General features: G+C 42.5%; 1 protein-coding gene across 5 annotated transcripts; it reads left to right on the forward strand.

The window, feature by feature from the left end:
- LOC100524972 (membrane-spanning 4-domains subfamily A member 6A) lies at positions 864-11,160 on the forward strand. Of its 5 annotated transcripts, none has more exons than XR_002341476.1 (7): positions 864-1,048; positions 1,918-2,080; positions 3,405-3,577; positions 5,260-5,316; positions 7,552-7,746; positions 9,676-9,777; positions 10,918-11,159. XR_002341476.1 is itself a non-coding variant. In XM_005660862.3 (7 exons), exons 2-7 carry the CDS (start codon positions 1,934-1,936, stop codon positions 11,011-11,013), a joined length of 732 nt encoding a protein of 243 aa, XP_005660919.2. In that variant the 5' UTR covers positions 866-1,048; positions 1,923-1,933; the 3' UTR covers positions 11,014-11,159. The 5 variants fall into 5 exon arrangements, 4 of the variants coding, with proteins under 4 accessions (XP_003122712.2, XP_005660919.2, XP_005660920.2 ...); XM_005660862.3 differs by having other exon boundaries at positions 866-1,048; positions 1,923-2,080; positions 3,405-3,539; XM_003122663.4 differs by having other exon boundaries at positions 871-1,048; positions 3,405-3,539; positions 10,918-11,160.

Here is an 18,031-nt window from a genome sequence, read left to right on the forward strand (position 1 = left end):
CATACCAAGGTCCCCAAGTGACCTAAATTACATATACTTATATATGTGATTTGTATGTATGTAATATGTACATATGTATACACATTTAAGTATATATAACAGGTATATAAGTCATATAATGTATGTTCATATATATTATTCATGTATGTTCAAATATATATTTCATATGTTCATACCATGGAAATGGAGCAGGGCCTATGGTCCTTCCCCTCAATGCTCTCCACCTGCCTTTGTCTGTAGACAAACTTTGGTCAATGAGTAAGTTTAATCAGAGAAATGAGAAAATACAGGAGCAAAGAAAATAGTCAAATGAGACCAAATACAAATAGTTTAGTCATTAAGCAAAGTCAAGGACTTCTGCCTATAAAAATCAGTGGGGGGGGGTCGACTTTTGGGCAGAGGTCTGCTCCCCACCTCACCCCCAGTTGTTGGCTTCTGAAATAAAGCAAACTTTCCTTTCTAGCAACCTTGTCTCCCTTACTGGCTTTAGAGCAGGAGGAACTAGACCCAATTTTCAATGTTACTATTATTAGTTACTTATTATCCAATGCAGATACCTCTTGGAAACCGAAGAGGCCCTCTATAAACATCCTCTCTAGTCTTTATAAAACAAACAAACAAACAAAAACTCTAGTGTTGCTACTGTTCCTCTATTCAACAGACTGGAAAACTGAGGCTCAGGGAAGATCACAGACTTGTCGATAACATGAAGCTAGTAAGTACTGGAGGCAGGGGAGGCAGTTTACACATAGATCTCTGTGACTCCCTTATTCTCCAAATCAGTAGTTGGAGATTTTTCTGAAGAGCTAGGCATTTAGGGGGGGAAAAAAAAAAAGAGGAAGCGTAAGCAGTTTTCGCAAATTATCAACAAACTCGAAGTATCACATCCTTTTAGCTGTAAACACTGGGCTAAGGAAGGGCCAGTGACTTTCAGAAGATGAAGACGGGTAGAAAATTCTGCCAGGACTGCGTGAGACCCCAGAGTTAAAGTCCCGTGGGAGTTTCTAACCGCTCAGCTGGAGGCAGCCCACCCGGTCCATAGGCAAAGGTAGGCAATGCTGAGAGGCCCTTTCAACGCGCCAGTCCCTGCGGTGATTCCGTGGGAGGGGATTTTGACTTGAATCTCCTTGAGTGTTTTGGGAATAGAATGAACCAAAGGAAGCAGTTTCTGGTCTTCACTGTTTGTGCTGTTTTCTAACTGCATGACCATGTTGAGCCCCTTACCTAAAGTCACGTGATCTGGTTCTTACCTCTTCAGAGGTTCTCAGGCCGTGTGAAAACTGAGAAGTCCACAGGCTGAGAACAGTGCAGTGAAGAGCTCCAGGTGTAAGTGGACTAGAAAAAAGATATTTCTACATATGCAAGTTTGTGTGTGTGTGTGTGTGTGTGTGTCTTTTTAGGGCCACACGCATGGCCTATGGAGGCGCCCAGTTTAGGGGTTGAATTGGAGCTGTAAACACTGGCCTACACCACAGCCACAGCAATAGCAGATCCAAGCATCATGTGGGACCTACACCACAGCTCACGGCAACGCCGGATCCTTAACCCACTGAGTGAGGCCAGGGATCGAACCTGTGTCCTCATGGATACTAGTCAGATTCATTTCTGCTGAGGCACGATGGGAACTCCTACATATGCAAGTTTTATGTGACCATTGGTCTCTGAACGTTGAGACCTTTCCAGATTCATTCAGCTACCTCCCCAGGATGTGTTCATTATCTTTGATGAGTCCACGGGGCCAAACGACAGGGAAAAATATTCATGAAACCCAGGTTTCACACATTTCTCAGCTCTGTAAGACCAGTGTTCTCCACTAGAGGACAGGTCAGGTCTAGGCTAGTGGGCAGACACCGGCTTACAGTTTGGGGAGCCAGGAGCTCTGCACATTTTAAGAGGTGAAATTATTTTTTCTTCCAGCACAGGAATCGCCACGATGATCTCACAACCCACAACCAAGGAGAACATTATAGTTCTCACACCAAGTGGTATCAACTTCCTCGAAACAGAGAAATCTAAACCCACCAACCAGAAGCAAGACAGTGTGAAGAAATGTCTAAAGGCAGAGGTCAAAGTTCTTGCGGTAAGACCAGAACGTGTTGGAGTGGGATTGAGGGACACGGGGGAAAAAATTACATATGTCTTGGGACTAGAGGTCCAGTGTGAGTGTGGAGACTTAAGTTTTGCCAGAGGGACTCCGATCTGATGGAGACCACTCAGAGAGCCATGTGAACCTTTCCCAGACCTTTTCCACACAAGATGGTATTTAAAATATTTCTCCCCTTTCTGAATGAATTGGGTTTTGGCTGTTTCATTTTTGTCTTTGTTCAACACGGTGCCTCTCTACATTTTCTTTTTTAAAAGACCACTTTTAGTGAGGTGTAATAGGTATACAAAAAGCTATACATCTTTTTTTAAGCAAAAGCGATGGTACATAATTACATATTTTATATACATTTTTCTGTGTGTACCAATTGCATATTTAATAATCCGACTGATTTTTTTTTTTTGGAAGGGAATTTTTTCCTCCCTGCAAATTACAAGAAACTTAAACCTCCTTCCCCTCTTTTTTTCCTTCCCTTTTGGGGACAGAGGTAATATTTACCTTCTCTTTTTTTCTTTCCTCTCCTGCATGATTTATTAAAGAAATTCTATGAAATGAAGAGAGGAGGGGAGGAAAGACTCTATCTAGCACTGGAAGGAAAGCACAGACCTCTGCTGTCTAGAATATATGATCCGAGGTGAGGCACTCCATCTGACCAGTTTTCAGACCCTGGCAGGACAGATTTCTTTGCCCCAGATGTACAATCATGTGAGTGACTGGGGGGCTCAAGTGACATAAGGTTTAAAAAACGGCTTGGTTGAAAGAGCTGTAGATGTCAAGGAGGAAGACTTTACCCCTGAACATAGAGCTTCAACATTCTCAGCTGTAGAGATATGGAATTAAGGGGTCAAGGAGATGGCCAGAGGGCCAGGCTCTTTGCTGTGTCCAGTGGGATCTGGGAGATGGGCAATAAGGGGCTTCCAGACTGCTGGCACTCAAGAGAGGGTGAGGGCTTTCAGATGCCCCCTCCCCATCCCCTTAAGCGGGAGAAGGAGAATTAGTGGTGATGAAATCAGGGAGTTGGGCAAGACAGAGTCTCATACTTGTCATGAGCTGGGAGCAAGGGTGGTGAGCAACCAGGACTAGCAAGGCAAAAATGCCTGAAGTCCTAGCCAGGTGGTCCAAGACAGTAGTTTTCTGTGGCACAACAGCATCTCCTGCAAAATATCCTTTCATAGTTCTTCCATCACAGCTTTTACAATGTCTGTACCCTTGCCTGGATACTGAAGGAGCACCGTGGGGGAGGCACAACAAATGGTTTCCAAGTGCTGATTTGAATTCTCCGTCTCCCTTCTTCTAACAGACTATCCAGATCATGTGTGGCGTGATGATATTGGGTCTGGGAATCATGTTGGCCTCTGCTTCCTTCTCTCCGTATTTCACCCACATGTTTTCCATCCTGGTGAATGCTGCTTACCCATTCGTAGGAGCCTTTTCCGTGAGTAGAGATCCTCAGGAGGCCAAGATGGGGTGGAGGTGAGAGCCAGGAGTCAGTGGTAGAACGTGTTCTCCTCTGTGTGTAGCCTGGGGAAGAATCGAATGGGGAGAGAGGGCAGAAGTGACCTGATTTTAAATCGATTTCTTAACTGGCTCAGGTATAATTTCTTTTGAAGATCACCTTACTTTTCACTTCATTATCTTGAGCTGTGATGAGCCATGTGGCTTCCCTCTGGGTTTAGGCCAAAATCCACAAGATAGGCTAGAATTGGGAAGGAGGTTTCTCTACAGTAAAATGAGCACCAGTGAAAGATGCCAGATGCTTACAGGGAAACCCACACAAGCTTGTGGGAATCCTGGAAGAAGAGCCTTTGAAAATGCTTTTTGCTATATTGAGTGGCACCCAGGACGCACTAAACAGATGTCTTCAGCTAATTCTTCTGAAATAGCTCCAAGTCCATGGTGTCAAGAGCAGCTTTCTTCTAGGTTGATGTGAATGAGTCTTTCTCACAAGCTTCTCTTTCATCATTCTTCTATCAGCCTCCCACCGCCTAGTGGCAATCATTTGCCTTTCCCGCACTTGTTCCTTGATCGGATGCCTCCAGAAAGCTCCCCCCCCACACCCCCATTTCTTTGGTGCATTTTCCTTCATTTACCAACTAAAGTCAACAGGTTATTTGGATTTCAAAGGTCTTTTTCCAAGATGCCATCAGAGACCCTCCATCACGTTTAGTCATCAGCTCTCCTTCGATGCCACTAGACTTTCCCTGACTCTTCAGGTCCTTGGTGATAGTGATGGCTTTGAGTAGTACTCTCCAGGATTTTTGTAGATTATTCCTAAACTTTGGTTCCTCTGATTTTTTTTTTTTTTTCATATTTAGACTAGACCTTTAGGCAGAAGATGACAGAGGTGCAGTGTCATATCAAGGGTATATGCTATCAACATGCTTTGTCACAGGTGAAATTGAGCTTGATCAAGTGGAGGAGGTAGTGTTTGCTAGGTTTCTCCACTGCAAAGTTACTTTCCTCCCCTTTCGTTCCATATTCTCCTTTTTGGAAATGGGTCACTAAGCACAGTGCACATTTGGAAGGCAACTTGTCCAATTTTTAAGACCCAGGATTTATTTAGGCAGATATAAATGGCTTAATGATGGGACCACTGAAACTATAAGAAAAATTGTGTCCCATGTTTTTCATTGTCAAAGGATTTTCTGTAACTTAATTGTTACAAATATATTAGCTCTTGAATACTCTAGAGAGTGATTTTCTGATCACAGCCTTAAGGGTTTTCTGCATCCAGCCTCATCCTTTCTTTGTTTTTAATCACCTTTCAACCCAAGACTTGAGAGCAACCAACTTACAATGTCTGTCTCTGTCCTCCCCTGTTAACTTACCCCATTCTTCCCCCCAAACCATTGCTTTCATGTTCCTCTCTAAATAACATCTCCAAAACGTTCTTCTCTCATTTAAAAAAGTCCCTCCTTTCCTGGCGTTTTAAGGCCCTCATTGTGTTTACTGGGATGTATCACTGCTCATATCTGCCTTTTCTCATGCTTTCCTGAATACTCTAGAGGCAGAAGGGATACATCCGTGTGTGTAATTTGGTTGTTCATTGGTTCCCCAGGCTCTTCCCCTGGGAATTTTCCGTAAACAGTGTAATAATAACTATGTAGATTCATCTATACACAGAAACTTAGCTGTTTCCTTTTCTTTCTGAGTAGTTCATCCTTTCTGGATCACTCTCAATCATCACAGAGAAGAAATCAACTAAGCTGTTGGTAAGTAAGAGAACCACACTCCTCAATTAGATGGATCAAAATGAAGCTTTGGGAGAACACATCAAGGGTCAAGCTCTCCACTGTGCAGAGCTGGAAACGAAATTTCAGAGACGATATTTGGCAGTTAGAAGCCCAGACGCTTTCTATGTCTGTCTGGTTCCCTAAGTCCCAGTCTGTATTCAGGGTATTATATTCTACCCTAGACCAGTGCCCAGAAGTCTGCTTTTTAGATAGTCTGCTTCCTCATAATGCCCTTTTGGTGGTAATGTAGCTAACAATTGGCCCTCCATAAACCAGCACCAATTAAGTCTCAGAGACAGAGTTTGGGGTGAAGCAGAAAGAACAGCTTTATTGCTTTGCCAGGGGAAGAGGGCCACAGCAGGCTAACACCCTCCAAACTGTGTCCTTCCTTGGAAGGGGATCACAAGGAGTTTTATAGGTTTAGCTCGAAAGATGGGGTTATTGATTAGTGTCTACATTTCTCTCCCTCCATAGATCATTTCACAGTCATCAAGGCCAGCATCAGGTGGTCCGGTGATGGTTTCTGGTGGTCTTCTGGGGGTAATCCTTCCTTGACCTTTTCTCTGGAATGAAGACTTCTTACAAAGAGAAGAGGTGTTAGGGGGTGTTCCTATTACAAAAGAAAGCACAAGGTGCAATATAACTAGAAAGGAACCATTAGTAAAAGAAAAAGTAAAAAAAAAAAGTAAAAAAAGAAAAAGACAACTACAGATGTGATAAATTCATTTGAGTAATTTTAAAAAAGGCAAAAAAAAAAAAAAAGAAAAAGCAATTAAGCAAGGAAGAAATCATTTGTGAAAAGCTGGTTGGAGAAAGTTCATGAGGCTGAAGTCAAATGCTGTCTCAAAACACATCTAAATTATTCTAAGAAGTATCCACTCCAGGCATCATGACTTTTGCTGACTCTCTGGAGTCCAGAAGCATGTGTTTTAGTCATTATTTTGAGGAACTGGGCTCTGGAGGAGAAAAATGCCCTGTCTGTTTTCTATTGTGTCCCAAAGCTCCCACTGCTGAGTCCATAAAAGAAGAGCCCCCTAAATGGGATCTAAAAATATTTTAATGTATGGCTTTGGGGTGTGCCCTGGACCACACCTACCTATAAATACACCTTCCAGAATGATGCTAATGCACTTCCACCTTCTGCAAGTTGGAATAGAGGGCAGACATTTCTAGGATCAGTTTATCCACATCCCTCACTTTACAAAGGTGGACATGAAACCGAGACCAGAAGGTGAAACTGAGAAACTGAGCATTTGAGAAAAATTGAAAGGATCACAGGCAAAGCTACTGCTGTGATCTGTTTCCTCCAAGCCTCCTTCTTCTACCTCACCCCGCCACTCACGTATTACACCATCCTTGAGCTGAGTCTAGATCTCTGCCCATAGCTGTCTATATGTGGCCCTGGACATGACCAAGCAGAGTCTTCCCAGGCCCCAGGACCCACCAGAGACTGCGACTCTGTCCCTACACTCACCCCTGGGTGTGTGTGTGTGTGTCTATCTGTTTGTATTTTATTTTTTCTTTTGAGGGCCGAACTGCACCACGGCCTATGGAAGTTCCCAGGCCAGGGGTCGAATCAGAGCTGTAGCCACTGGCCTACACCACAGCCACAGCAACGTGGGATCCAAGCCGCATCTGCAACCTGCACTGCAGCTCACAGCAAAGCTGGATCCTTTAACCCACTGAGCAAGGCCAGGGATCTAACCCATGGCCTCATGGATACAAGTTGGCTTCATTACCACTGAGCCACACCAGGAATTCCTGTCTGTCTGTATTTTAACAGAGGTTATGCGTGAGGACAGTAACTTGTTCATCTGCCTCTTCTGTGTGGCCAGTGCCTCCGCAAGGGGTTTCCGAGTGATTTGGGGGAGTGAGATGCCACATCTGCCCGTGATCACGCTGTCTTGGGGATTTTGCAGTCATAGCGCCGTGGAGCCCAGCTATAAGGACAAACTTTGGGAAAGCGGTATTCTCTATTACCCTGCGGAAGTCCTGCCTAGCCCAAAACATTTCATTTATTCCTTTGCGTAGCTAAGATTCACCAGCTAGGTTCAGAGATGTTGCTAGGCACTGGAGTGACATAGAGGTTTAGACCTCCTGAAGGGCACAGGTAAAACAAACTAAATCTTTGCAAGGCACAGGCAAAGAGGTTAAAAGACATGTGTTGATTTGTTGCTCATGAAGAGTGATCCTTTCCCCACATTTCTCTTGCAGGCTCAGAGCACCCTGGCTGCAAACGTTCTGAGTTCTCTATCTGCTCTATCGGGATTCATTTTCCTCTCTGTCAGACTGGCTGCTTTGGATCCTGCCTTTCAGACGTGTAAATTAAATGAAAGATCACCTCATCCTTATTTTTCTTTATTTCAACCGTTTCAACAAGACTGCTCCATGGCTAAATCTATTCTGGCTGTAAGTATTTTTAGATGGGGGGGGGTTCCAATGTAAGGTTTCTGAAACCCTTGACTTCTTGTTATTGCTCCCTTTGAAAACTCCTTATTTTTTTTTTTTTTAAATTGGGCATCTAAGGGAAGGAAGCCTCGGGCTATGGAAAACAAAGGGAATATATGACTGAGAGAAAGAGAAGAGACTGTGGGTGGAATAGAAGAGTAAATGTCAAACAAGGTTAATAATGAAAAACTAAAACATTGTGGATTAAGAGCTTATTACTCCAACTGATTCTATTGTGAAAGGCATAAAATTTGAGTTCTTCAAGCCATAATTTTTTTTTTTGCTTTTTAGGGCAGCACTTGTGGCATATGGAGGTTCCCAGGCTAGTGGTCGAATGGGAGCTGTAGCTGCTGGCCACAGCCACAGCAATGCTGGATCCAAGCCATATCTGTGACCTACACCACAGCTCGAAGCAACACCAGATCCTTAACCGACTGAGTGAGGCCAGAGATCGAACCCACAACCTCATGGTTACTAGTAAGATTCGTTTCTGCTGTGCCACAGCGGGAACTCCAAGAAGCCATAAATCTTGGTACATGGAGTAGTGAATTAAGAAAAGCAAAGATAGTGGCAAAATAGTGGCCAAGTGATCAGGAAATGCCAAGAAGGAGACAGGCATGTATGTGTGGTGGGGTATACTTGGTATGATCATGCATCAGGCCCAGCGCTGCAAAACGAGTAGGAAAGATGGGGTTTAAAGGTCAGTGTTTCTTCTTCCGGTGACCACAGTGATGTGTAGTATTGATCAGATGAGAAGGCAACATCCTTGTTGTTTCTGTTATAACTTCAGAGGTGGGGTTTATTAAATAGTAACATAGGAAGATGAGAATATTAACTGATAATGATTATCATTATTGGAAAAAGGAAAACAATGAAGTTTGCTTAACAGAAATCATGGTCTTACACTGGAACATCAGGGAGCTTGTGGATAGTCAGCAATGTATTGAGGGGGAAAAAAGTAACATAAGAATTAAGAAGCTGCAAAATATTGAGTGTCTTGCAACTCATAAAAGTGAGTTAAGAACATAGTTGCTGTTCAGCCAGATAATAGCAGAGCTGAATGAGCTTAGGCTTGCAAACCACTTCTTACTTGGAGCTGACCCCGGTGATCTTTCCAGGTCAATGATATTATGATGAGGAAAGAGATAGGCAAATTATATGCAAATGAGATCAGGAGTAATTAGTATAAACCAACATACAGCAGAGCCAATGCTACCTAGGGAAAAAGTCTGCGGGGAAGTTTGGGAGGGATCTGTGTAATGGATAAAGTACGAATTCATGATGTAAGAATTTTATGTTGTAAATAGAAGGAATTATATTGAGTGTGCTTGCTGGGGCAATTTCTAAGAAATTTAAATGTTTTATTTCCTCTTTAACTGTTTGTAAATAAGCTAGAACTTTGTGCAATCACATTTTCTCTCCTATCCCACCAAGTGGCCAGTTTTGCATGAAAAATAGAGGTTATGCGTGAGGACAGTAACTTGTTCATGTACCTCTTCTGTGGACAGAAATGGTAGAACTTACGCTCTTGATGTGGTATCTTTTTGGGGTTGGTTTGGGTTGTTAGCAACTATGGAAACTTACCAGCTTGATTGTTCTAACTCTTACTTCCATCAGGAAAGGCAAAAGAGTTCATGTATATAGAAGGGTGTTAATACTGAATTTTATAAAGTGCTTGCACAGTCAAAACCTCATTGAGTCTCACGAACCTCCGAGAAGGACATATCATTATGTACATTTGATAAATGAGGAAACAGAAGCCAGAGACGTAGAGAGTCGTTCAGGTACAAACAACTACTAAGCAGCAAAGGTGAGGCTAGTTACCTCCCAACAAGGCCTGAAGCTTTCCATTGACCAATTACTACCCATTTTGTATTTTTTGCATTTCAGGGAACTATGTCTATGATACTGATTTGTACAGTGCTGGAGTTCTTTCTAGCTGTGCTCTCTGCTGTGGTTTGGTGGAAACAGTCTTACTCTGATTTCCCTGGGGTGAGTGTGATGGCTGGTCTCTGTGTCTTGCTTGTATATCTTCACTTCTGGGCAGTATGGAGCTATGTCAGCAAGAGTGGCAGGGGCAGGAGGGACAATCAATGGTTGGTCATGAGAGGCACAAAGCAGGTGGTTTCATGGTGATGGAAGACAGTGAGACGAGGGAAGCACATGGCAAGGGGGTAGCTGACCAGCTGAGGACCAGCTGATGGGATGATAGTGGAATCAGAGAAATTGATTGGTTCAATCTTGCCATGTTGTAAAGGCAGAAACCTGGGAGGTTAAATGACTTGCACAGTTGTTATGCTATGAGATTTAGTGCCCAGGTCAGCCTCTTTTCCAGGCGGCTAACTTTCTGCTGCAGCTACTAGTTTCTTTCACAGTCTTGACTAGGTAAGGGGCATTTACAAATGTGACTGGATTCATAAGTGTCCTATGCTCCGATTTTCCCTTCTTGTGACCTTAAGATTATTTTGTTACTTAAAAGATACTTTTTAAAGTCTTGAATAGAGTTTCATGGGACACCACCCTACTGCCACCATGAACTCATGGCTTCATTTAACTGAGTTTAAAAGATTTGATTTATCTAAAACTTTATTATAGATAGAAGAATGAATACAAGGCTGATGAACAGCAATTATTAAAACACATAATGACATATTATACTCATCTTGCATATCTAAGAGTTTTATGTATTTAAGTTTGGAGGAAATGTATATATATAATTTATTATAATTCTCAGGAGTTCCCGTTGTGGCCCAGTGGAAATGAACCCAGCTAGTATCCATAAAGATGCAGGTTCAATCCCTGGCCTTGCTCAGTGGGTTAAGGATCTGGTGTTGCCACAAACTTCAGTGTAGGTCACAGACACAGCTTGGATCTGGTGTTGCTATGGCTGTGGTGTAGGCCAGCAGCTGCAGCTCTGATTCAACCCCTAGCCTGGGAACTTCCATGTACTGTGAGTGTGGCCCTAAAAATAAATTAAAAGTTAAAAATAATAAAATAATAATTCTCTATGTATCTACATATATCTATAGATGTATGGATATAGACAGATATATGTATATATCTATATAGATATATAGATATAGATAGATATAAAATGAGATCTGAAGGACTAATATACTTTTTTCTTTCTAGGGTGTGCTCTTCCTGCCTCAGAATCACAAGAATAAATCCAGCATGTCTCCAAAGGCGCCTCATGACCCTGATTATGAAGAACTATTGGCTTCTTAGAGGGAAATAGTCATCAGAAATTTGGTTTGATGATGATATATGAAAACCAACCAAGAAACCCAGCCCAAGAAAGCAAAGTTTGAGCTGCTTGAAATGTAGGCTTTTATGTAGTGAGTATTAAAAAAGAAAATGTTTTCTTATCATCATGAAGATATGTGTTCATTGGGGGTCTTTTGATTTATCCTGGTATTGGCTTCAGCAAAAGCACTTAGAACCGTAAACCACCATTGACTAGTCTGGCCAAAGAGACATTTCCCAGAAAAGCAGGCTGAAAGGTGATTCAGTGAATCGTAGTTGAGTAAAGGAGACAACTTTTTCTTATACCCCTTAATTGCAGGCAGGAGTTGCCTTACTTGTCATAGATCAGGGGTTCCCAAGACCCCCTCCTCAGGTTCCATTAATTGCTAGAGCAATTCACAGAATGCAGGAAAACAACTTTTTAGATTACATGTCTATTATAAAAGGATTACATGTCTATTATAACTCAGGAACAGGCAGATGGAAAAGATGCAAAACTATGAAAAGGTGCATATGCCACACCACTCTTCCTAAATTTTCACATGTTCACCAACCAAGAAGCACTCCAATCCTGTCCTTTGGGAGGCTTTATCATATAGGTCTGATTAATTAAATCATTGGCCTTTGGTGATTATGAAACTGATAGCACTAATGGCCTGAACCTAGCCAGAACTCAGATTGGAACTAGAACCCACAGTTTTAAATTAGAATCATTCACCGGGTGTCTGGACTTACTGAGCCTCAGGTTCCTTGTGCATCTGTGCAGGAGGAATTCAGGAAGAGACAAAGTGATAGGAAAGAAATAGATCTATTAAGATAGGATGCTTGTGAGAGATGCAAGCTTGCAGGTAAGGAGGCTCTGCCCCAAGATTAGGTGTGCTACATGTTTATCATCCAAGGAGAGTGGGGGTGGGAAAAGACCACCTCTTCCTTTCTGGGGGTAACAGCTCCTTCTTGGTATCTGGTATTCAAATCAGCAGAAGGGTGGTCCTCAAACTCCTGCTCTAGGTCTGAACCTGAATGCAGGCCTCACCCCATCCACCACCCAATGACCTGGGGCATAGCTGGTGCCTCTACTAGTCAAGCAAGCCTGCCTTGTTCTGATGGCTTTCTTGAGCAGTTATTAACTTACAGTGATCCCCCAAAGTCCCCCAGGTTTCCCTCTCTATCGATGGTCCCTTATTGGGACTTCTACAACTACCTGTGCCCCCTCCATCCCTATCAACTGAACTCAATTTCCAGCCCCTTCTCCTGTCCCAGGAAGTCCAGGTGCAGGACTGAAAGTTCCAAACCTCTAATCAAGGATGGTTTCCCGGGCAACCAGCCCCTACCCTTGGGCAACTCAGAGCTTCTCCCTCATCTCTTTAACATAACAAAAGACATCATTACTGCTCTGTCACTTAAGAAATTCCGGAGTTACTAGGACTTCTGTGCCAGAAACTGGAGGAAGGCCAAATATATATTTCTTCTTATAAATCACCTTACCACAATTATTGTTTAAATAAACTATTATTTTCTTTGAAATCCAATTTTTTCTTTTAAACAGAGAGTAACTGAACAATGATAGATAAAAACCTCTGGTTGAACTTACATCCTTCCCCCTTCACCGACTATTTCAACAAAACAAGCAAACAACAGCTAGGTGAAATACTTACTGCTATTAAGAGAGGATCGGTTAATTTTTTTTTCTGCTATTGTTACTGAAGGTGGGGTCTGGCTGCTTGACACGCAAAAGCCAATAAAGAAAGGAAGGAAAGGAAATTTTGCTTGATTTTAGTGGTCGGCAATGGCGTGTGTAGGGGCATGGACTTACATCCAAACGCTGATTCCCCACCGCTGAAAATCAGTGGGCAGGAGCTGGGGGAGGGGGTTGGGGGAGGGGGTGACATGCAGAAACAGCACAGTCATCTCTGACAGTCATCTTGAAATTGGTCATTCGGTGGTCTTGATGGGGGTAAGGAGGATAGTTGAACAGGTGGTTGTGGGGGGAGGTCCCAGTGGGGTCTATGGATGGAGAGGGGGGCCTGGGGAGCTTTGGGAGATGACTGTGGGTTGGTGATCACTTGGAAGGGCCATCAGGAGGCAGGCTTGCTTGCTTGACTGCTGTAGGCACCAGATATGCCTTAGGTGATTGGGCAGGAGAAGCGGTGAGGACTGCATGCAGGTTTAGAACAAGGGCAGGAGTTTAAGGACCACCCTTCTGCTGAGTTGAATAAGCACCATGACAGTCCTAATTTGACATTTCAGGGTCAGACACTCTTGGAGGAACTACTAAATCCAGGAAAGAGGAGGAGGTGTTCTTTTCCCACCCCCATTTTCCTTGGATTATAAAATGTGGCCCACCTAATCCTTAGGGCAGAGCCTCCTTCCTGCCAGCTTGCATCTCTCATAAACATCTTTCTTAATAAATCTATTTCTTGCCTATCACTTTGTCTCTCTGGATTCTTTCTGTGCTGAGGCACAAAGAACCTGAACCTCAGTAAGTCAGACACCTGGTGAGTGATTCTAATTTTAAAAACGTAAATTTAAGTCCCAGTCTGGATTCTGGCTGGGTTCAAGTCATAAGTGTTGTTAGTTTCAGTCTGACCGGCATCATCTTGATTGTTTGACGTACAGCTCATCTTCAGTTCCAGGGTTGGTTTGTTCCCATTTCCTTGAGACCAGGTCTTAGAACTGTGGCAGTTTATGTCATGGCTACTATCTGGTCATAATGCAGTTAACTTCTTCTACCTTGCAGGGGTTTCAGCATCTAGAAGACAGCTCATAGGATATGGCTCAAAATATTATCTATAGCCTCATGCACATTTTTTTTCCCAATTCAGTATAGACTTGTTCACAAAGGAAAGAAGGAGGGAACACTAGCAGCTTATTCCAAGAGGCTGGTATAACTCTGATACCAAAGCCAAACAATGATATTAGAAAAGAAAGCTACAGAAAAAAAGTGCCTCATGACTACAATTTTACATCCTTCTGTGGTCACCAGGCCAAAGCCAAATAAGACACTGGTGTGGGCGATTGATGCCTCTTTCATCAGAGTATCCACCATAACCTAAATGAGGGGCATCCCACTGGAAGGCTCTTTTAGGCTTCCTATAGCCATTCTCATACTGCCAGCACCTGCAGTAATTCTCTGCCTCCAATAACTGTTGATCATTCATATGGCAAAGGACGGGCACCCAGGCATTTGCCCATTTTTTAGACTGTATGATGCATGCCTCCCTTAATCCCTTCTGGTAAATTCTAAATTCGCAGGGGCTGTTTTAACAGGTGCAGCCAATTTATTGGTTTCAGTTGCCTAGAATTCCTTTGGTTGGAGCTTCACTTGCTGGCCAGAAAGGGAAAAGCTCACTTTTGTTTTTGCTCAGCAAGAACAATGAAAATAGATTTTTGGATGATCTGCCACTTTTTTTTTTTTTTTTTTTTTTTTTTTACCTTTGGCAGTTCCTTACTCATTCATTTTGCCAGATCCTAAGATTAAGTTTCAGTATTCTACTGGGAAGTTTTATTCTCAGTAACTAATTTCAAAGCCTGTGCTATTTCAAACTAAAATGGCTCAGTAACCATCTCAATATCCCCTTTAGCAGAACCATCCTTTGTATTTATAAGTAAATCCTTAGCATTGTAGCACCATTTACAATAGCCAAAATTGGAAGCAACATAAATGTCCATTGACAGAGGAATGAATAAAGAAGATATGGTGCCTACATATACATACAATAGAATATTACTTGGCCATAAATAGAATGAAATAATGTCATTTGCAGTAACATAGCTGGACCTAGAGATTATTGCACTAAGTAAAGTAAGTCAGAAAGAGAAAGACAACTATTACATGACATCACTTATATGCGGAATCTTAAAAAAAGGATACATATGAACTTACAAAACAGAAACAGACTCACAGACTTTGACTTACGGTTAGCAAAGGGGAATTTTTGGGAGGAGGGATAAATTAGGAGTTTGGGATTAACATATACAAACTACTGTACAGAAAGTAGATAATCAACAAAGACCTACTGTATAGCACAGGGAAATCAACTCAATATACTATAATAACCTATATGGGGAAAGAATCTGAAAAAGAATGAATATACATATTCATATATATATGAATCACTTTTCTATACACCTGAAACTAACACAACAGTGTAAATCAGCTATACTCCAATACAAAATAAAAATTAAATTTAAAAAATAATAAAAAAAATTAAATCCTCAGCAACGTTTATAGTTAGGGATGAGTCTGAATCTTCAAAGCAATTGTCACTTTTGATGCCAAATGCTCTAATGATGGTATTAGACAGGATTCAGTTTCTAAAGAAGACTCCCAGGATCCAACAGAACAATGCTCATGACTTTGGGTCTTTTGGAGGGATAAGACACAATATAGCAACAACATTAGACGAATATTAGAGGAGCAGAATGCCAGGCTTGAGTTTTAATTGTCCTCCCTTTCTCTCTGTGATGCAAGTTTTGTTTTTTTATAAGGAACCCCAACAGAACACCTCAGAAAAAAGGGAGCCCCAAATCATAGCCGTGGTTGGGGCTTCTTATACTCGGCTAGTCATGTGGGCATATTTCTTATTCTAAAACCAACCCTAATGGCAGATCATTCTGTGGTCTCACTGAAGCCACAGTGAAGCAAATCGTTAGTCACACTGTTATCAATAATTAATGCTGCTAAGTTGGTACAACCTCCCAGAAATTCTTCACACCCATGGTTATAAAGCAACACTATGAATCGATGTTTCATGTTTTGACTAAGGGTCAATACCTTATAGGTCCTACCACAAAACAGCTCTTGGCAATTTTAGGCTTCAATTAACCCTAATAAGTTACGTGGTTCAACAGACTCAATTTGACTAATCATGGCTTGTGTGAGCTTGAATCACTTCTCAACTTCCACTTTAAAAAAAACTTCTAGGAGTTCCCATTGTGGCACAGCAGAAACAAATCCAACTAGGAACCATGAGGTTGCAAGTTCAATCCCTGGGCTTACTCAGTGGGTTAAGGATCTGGCATTGCCATGAGCTGTGGTGTAGGTAACAGACACAGCTCGGATCCCCTGTTGCTATGGCTGTGGCTTAGGCCAGTGGCCATAGCTCTGATTGGACCCCTAGCCTGGGAACCTCCATATGCCATGGGTGTGGCCCTAAAAAGCTCCCCCCCCCAAAAAAATCTAAAATACAGATAACAAGTCAATCATTGCGTCATGGAAGTGAAACTGACAGTATTAATTGACTGAACCTAGCTAGAACACAGATTGGGACTTGAACCCACATGCCTGGACTCGAGCCCAGCCTAAACACAGATTGGGACTTGAACTCAAGGTTTTAAATTAGAATCACTCACCCTGTGTCTGGACTCACTGAGGTTCAGGTTCTTCATTTCTCCACGCAGAAGGAATTCAGTGAAAGACAAAGTGATAGGCAAGAAATAGATTTATTAAGATAGGTGTGAGAGATGCAAGCTCTGCCCCAAGGACCTGGTGGCTACAGTTTTATCATCTAAGCAGAGTGGGTGTTGGAAAGGCCCACCTCTTCCTTTCTGGGAGTAGCAGCTCCTCCTTAGTATCCTGTAAGGTGTGTATTCAAATCTGCAGAAGGGTGGTCCTCAAACTCTGGCCCTTGGTCTGAATATGAATGCAGGCCTCATCCCATCCCCCACGCAATGACCTGAGGCAATTCTCAAGGCTCCACTAATGAAGCAAGCCTGCCTTGTGCTTAGGCTTTCTTGAGCAATTTATTAATTTACGGCAATCTCCCAATGTCCCCTGGATTTCCCTGTCTATCTATGATTCTCTACTGGGACTTCTAAAACTACCTGTGCCACTCCATCCCTATCAGAAGGGTTGGAAGAAGAAATGCTGAGCACCATTCATTGAACTGGTTCGTTAAATGTTGGCTATGTACCTGTCACTCTCTGATGTCTGTTTGAGATAAGGGAAGGGAAACATTACTGTAAACTTTCAGAGGTGCACCCTCTGCGAGGAGCAAGGAGGATACCAGGGTATGAAGTTGTCTGTTTTGACAAGGGCACCTGAAGAACATAACTAAAATTAATTAATATATTTATAATTCAAGGGAGTGAAACCAAGTAGGACTCCGGGGGCTCCTAGGCACAAGCCTTTCTGTGTCCCTCGTTTCTTATTTTTAGGGAATAAGCTTCAGCCTCCATGACTTTCCCTGAGTTCCAAAGGGCAGGTTCAAGTAGTTTCTAATCAAGGAAGGGAGACAAGGGGGGAATAGTCAGGAAACAATGGTGGAGCCTTGGGGCAGGGTCCTGGTTCCTCTTCGAAGAATAAACATAGCAATATCTTTGAGTCTTTCTGCTGAAATAAAACTCCCAACAAATGAAAACCAGAGAGGAGAACCACCAGAACAAGTCCTAGGACCACTAAACACCAACTTCGAAGAAGACTGAAAGCTTACATCTACCCTGATCATTATCTGAGGCCCCATTTTCTATTCCCAAACTGTAAAACCACTTTCTAATCCCTCCCAGTCTCTAGGGCATTGGCCTACTCTGGCTTCCTTTGCCTGGCAAAGCAGTAAAGCTATTTTTTCTCTCCTTCTCCCAAAACTCTGTCTCCACATTTCTCTTCTGCACCAGTGGACAGAAGCTTTGTTTTGGCAACAGGAGTTTGAATCTAAATAAAAGAATGCAGTGAAAACAGACATACTGTGGAATATGCAGTGTCAGTGGAGTCCAGGAAGCTGTTAGAATATCTCTATTTCTGAGCGTGGTAGTCTTGATAATCTTCTGATAATATCAGAGCTAGCTTATCTCTACTGCTCTTCTGTTAACCTAAAGATGGGAATGAAGAAGCCTACAGTAAAAAACCCACATCGCTTGCAACTTAAAACCTGAGTAGCCTTGGTTAGGCAGCAAGGTAGGCACAGGCCATTTCTGGGTTTATGTGTTCTGGCAGAACTGGACAGTGAATCCATGCTTGGATCTGGATTGAGGATAAGAAAACCCTGGGTTATGAGCGGATCCG

This window comes from Sus scrofa, chromosome 2 (genome assembly GCF_000003025.6).
Source record: "Sus scrofa isolate TJ Tabasco breed Duroc chromosome 2, Sscrofa11.1, whole genome shotgun sequence".
Taxonomy (NCBI): domain Eukaryota; kingdom Metazoa; phylum Chordata; class Mammalia; order Artiodactyla; family Suidae; genus Sus; species Sus scrofa.

Coding starts and splice junctions, on each gene's coding strand:
- LOC100524972 (XM_005660862.3), top strand. CDS start 1,934: ATGATCTCACAACCCACAACCAAGGAGAACATTATAGTTCTCACACCA. Junction 3,540..5,259: donor CATTCGTAGGAGCCTTTTCC/GTGAGTAGAGAT, acceptor CTTTCTGAGTAG/TTCATCCTTTCTGGATCACT. Junction 7,747..9,675: donor TGGCTAAATCTATTCTGGCT/GTAAGTATTTTT, acceptor TTTGCATTTCAG/GGAACTATGTCTATGATACT.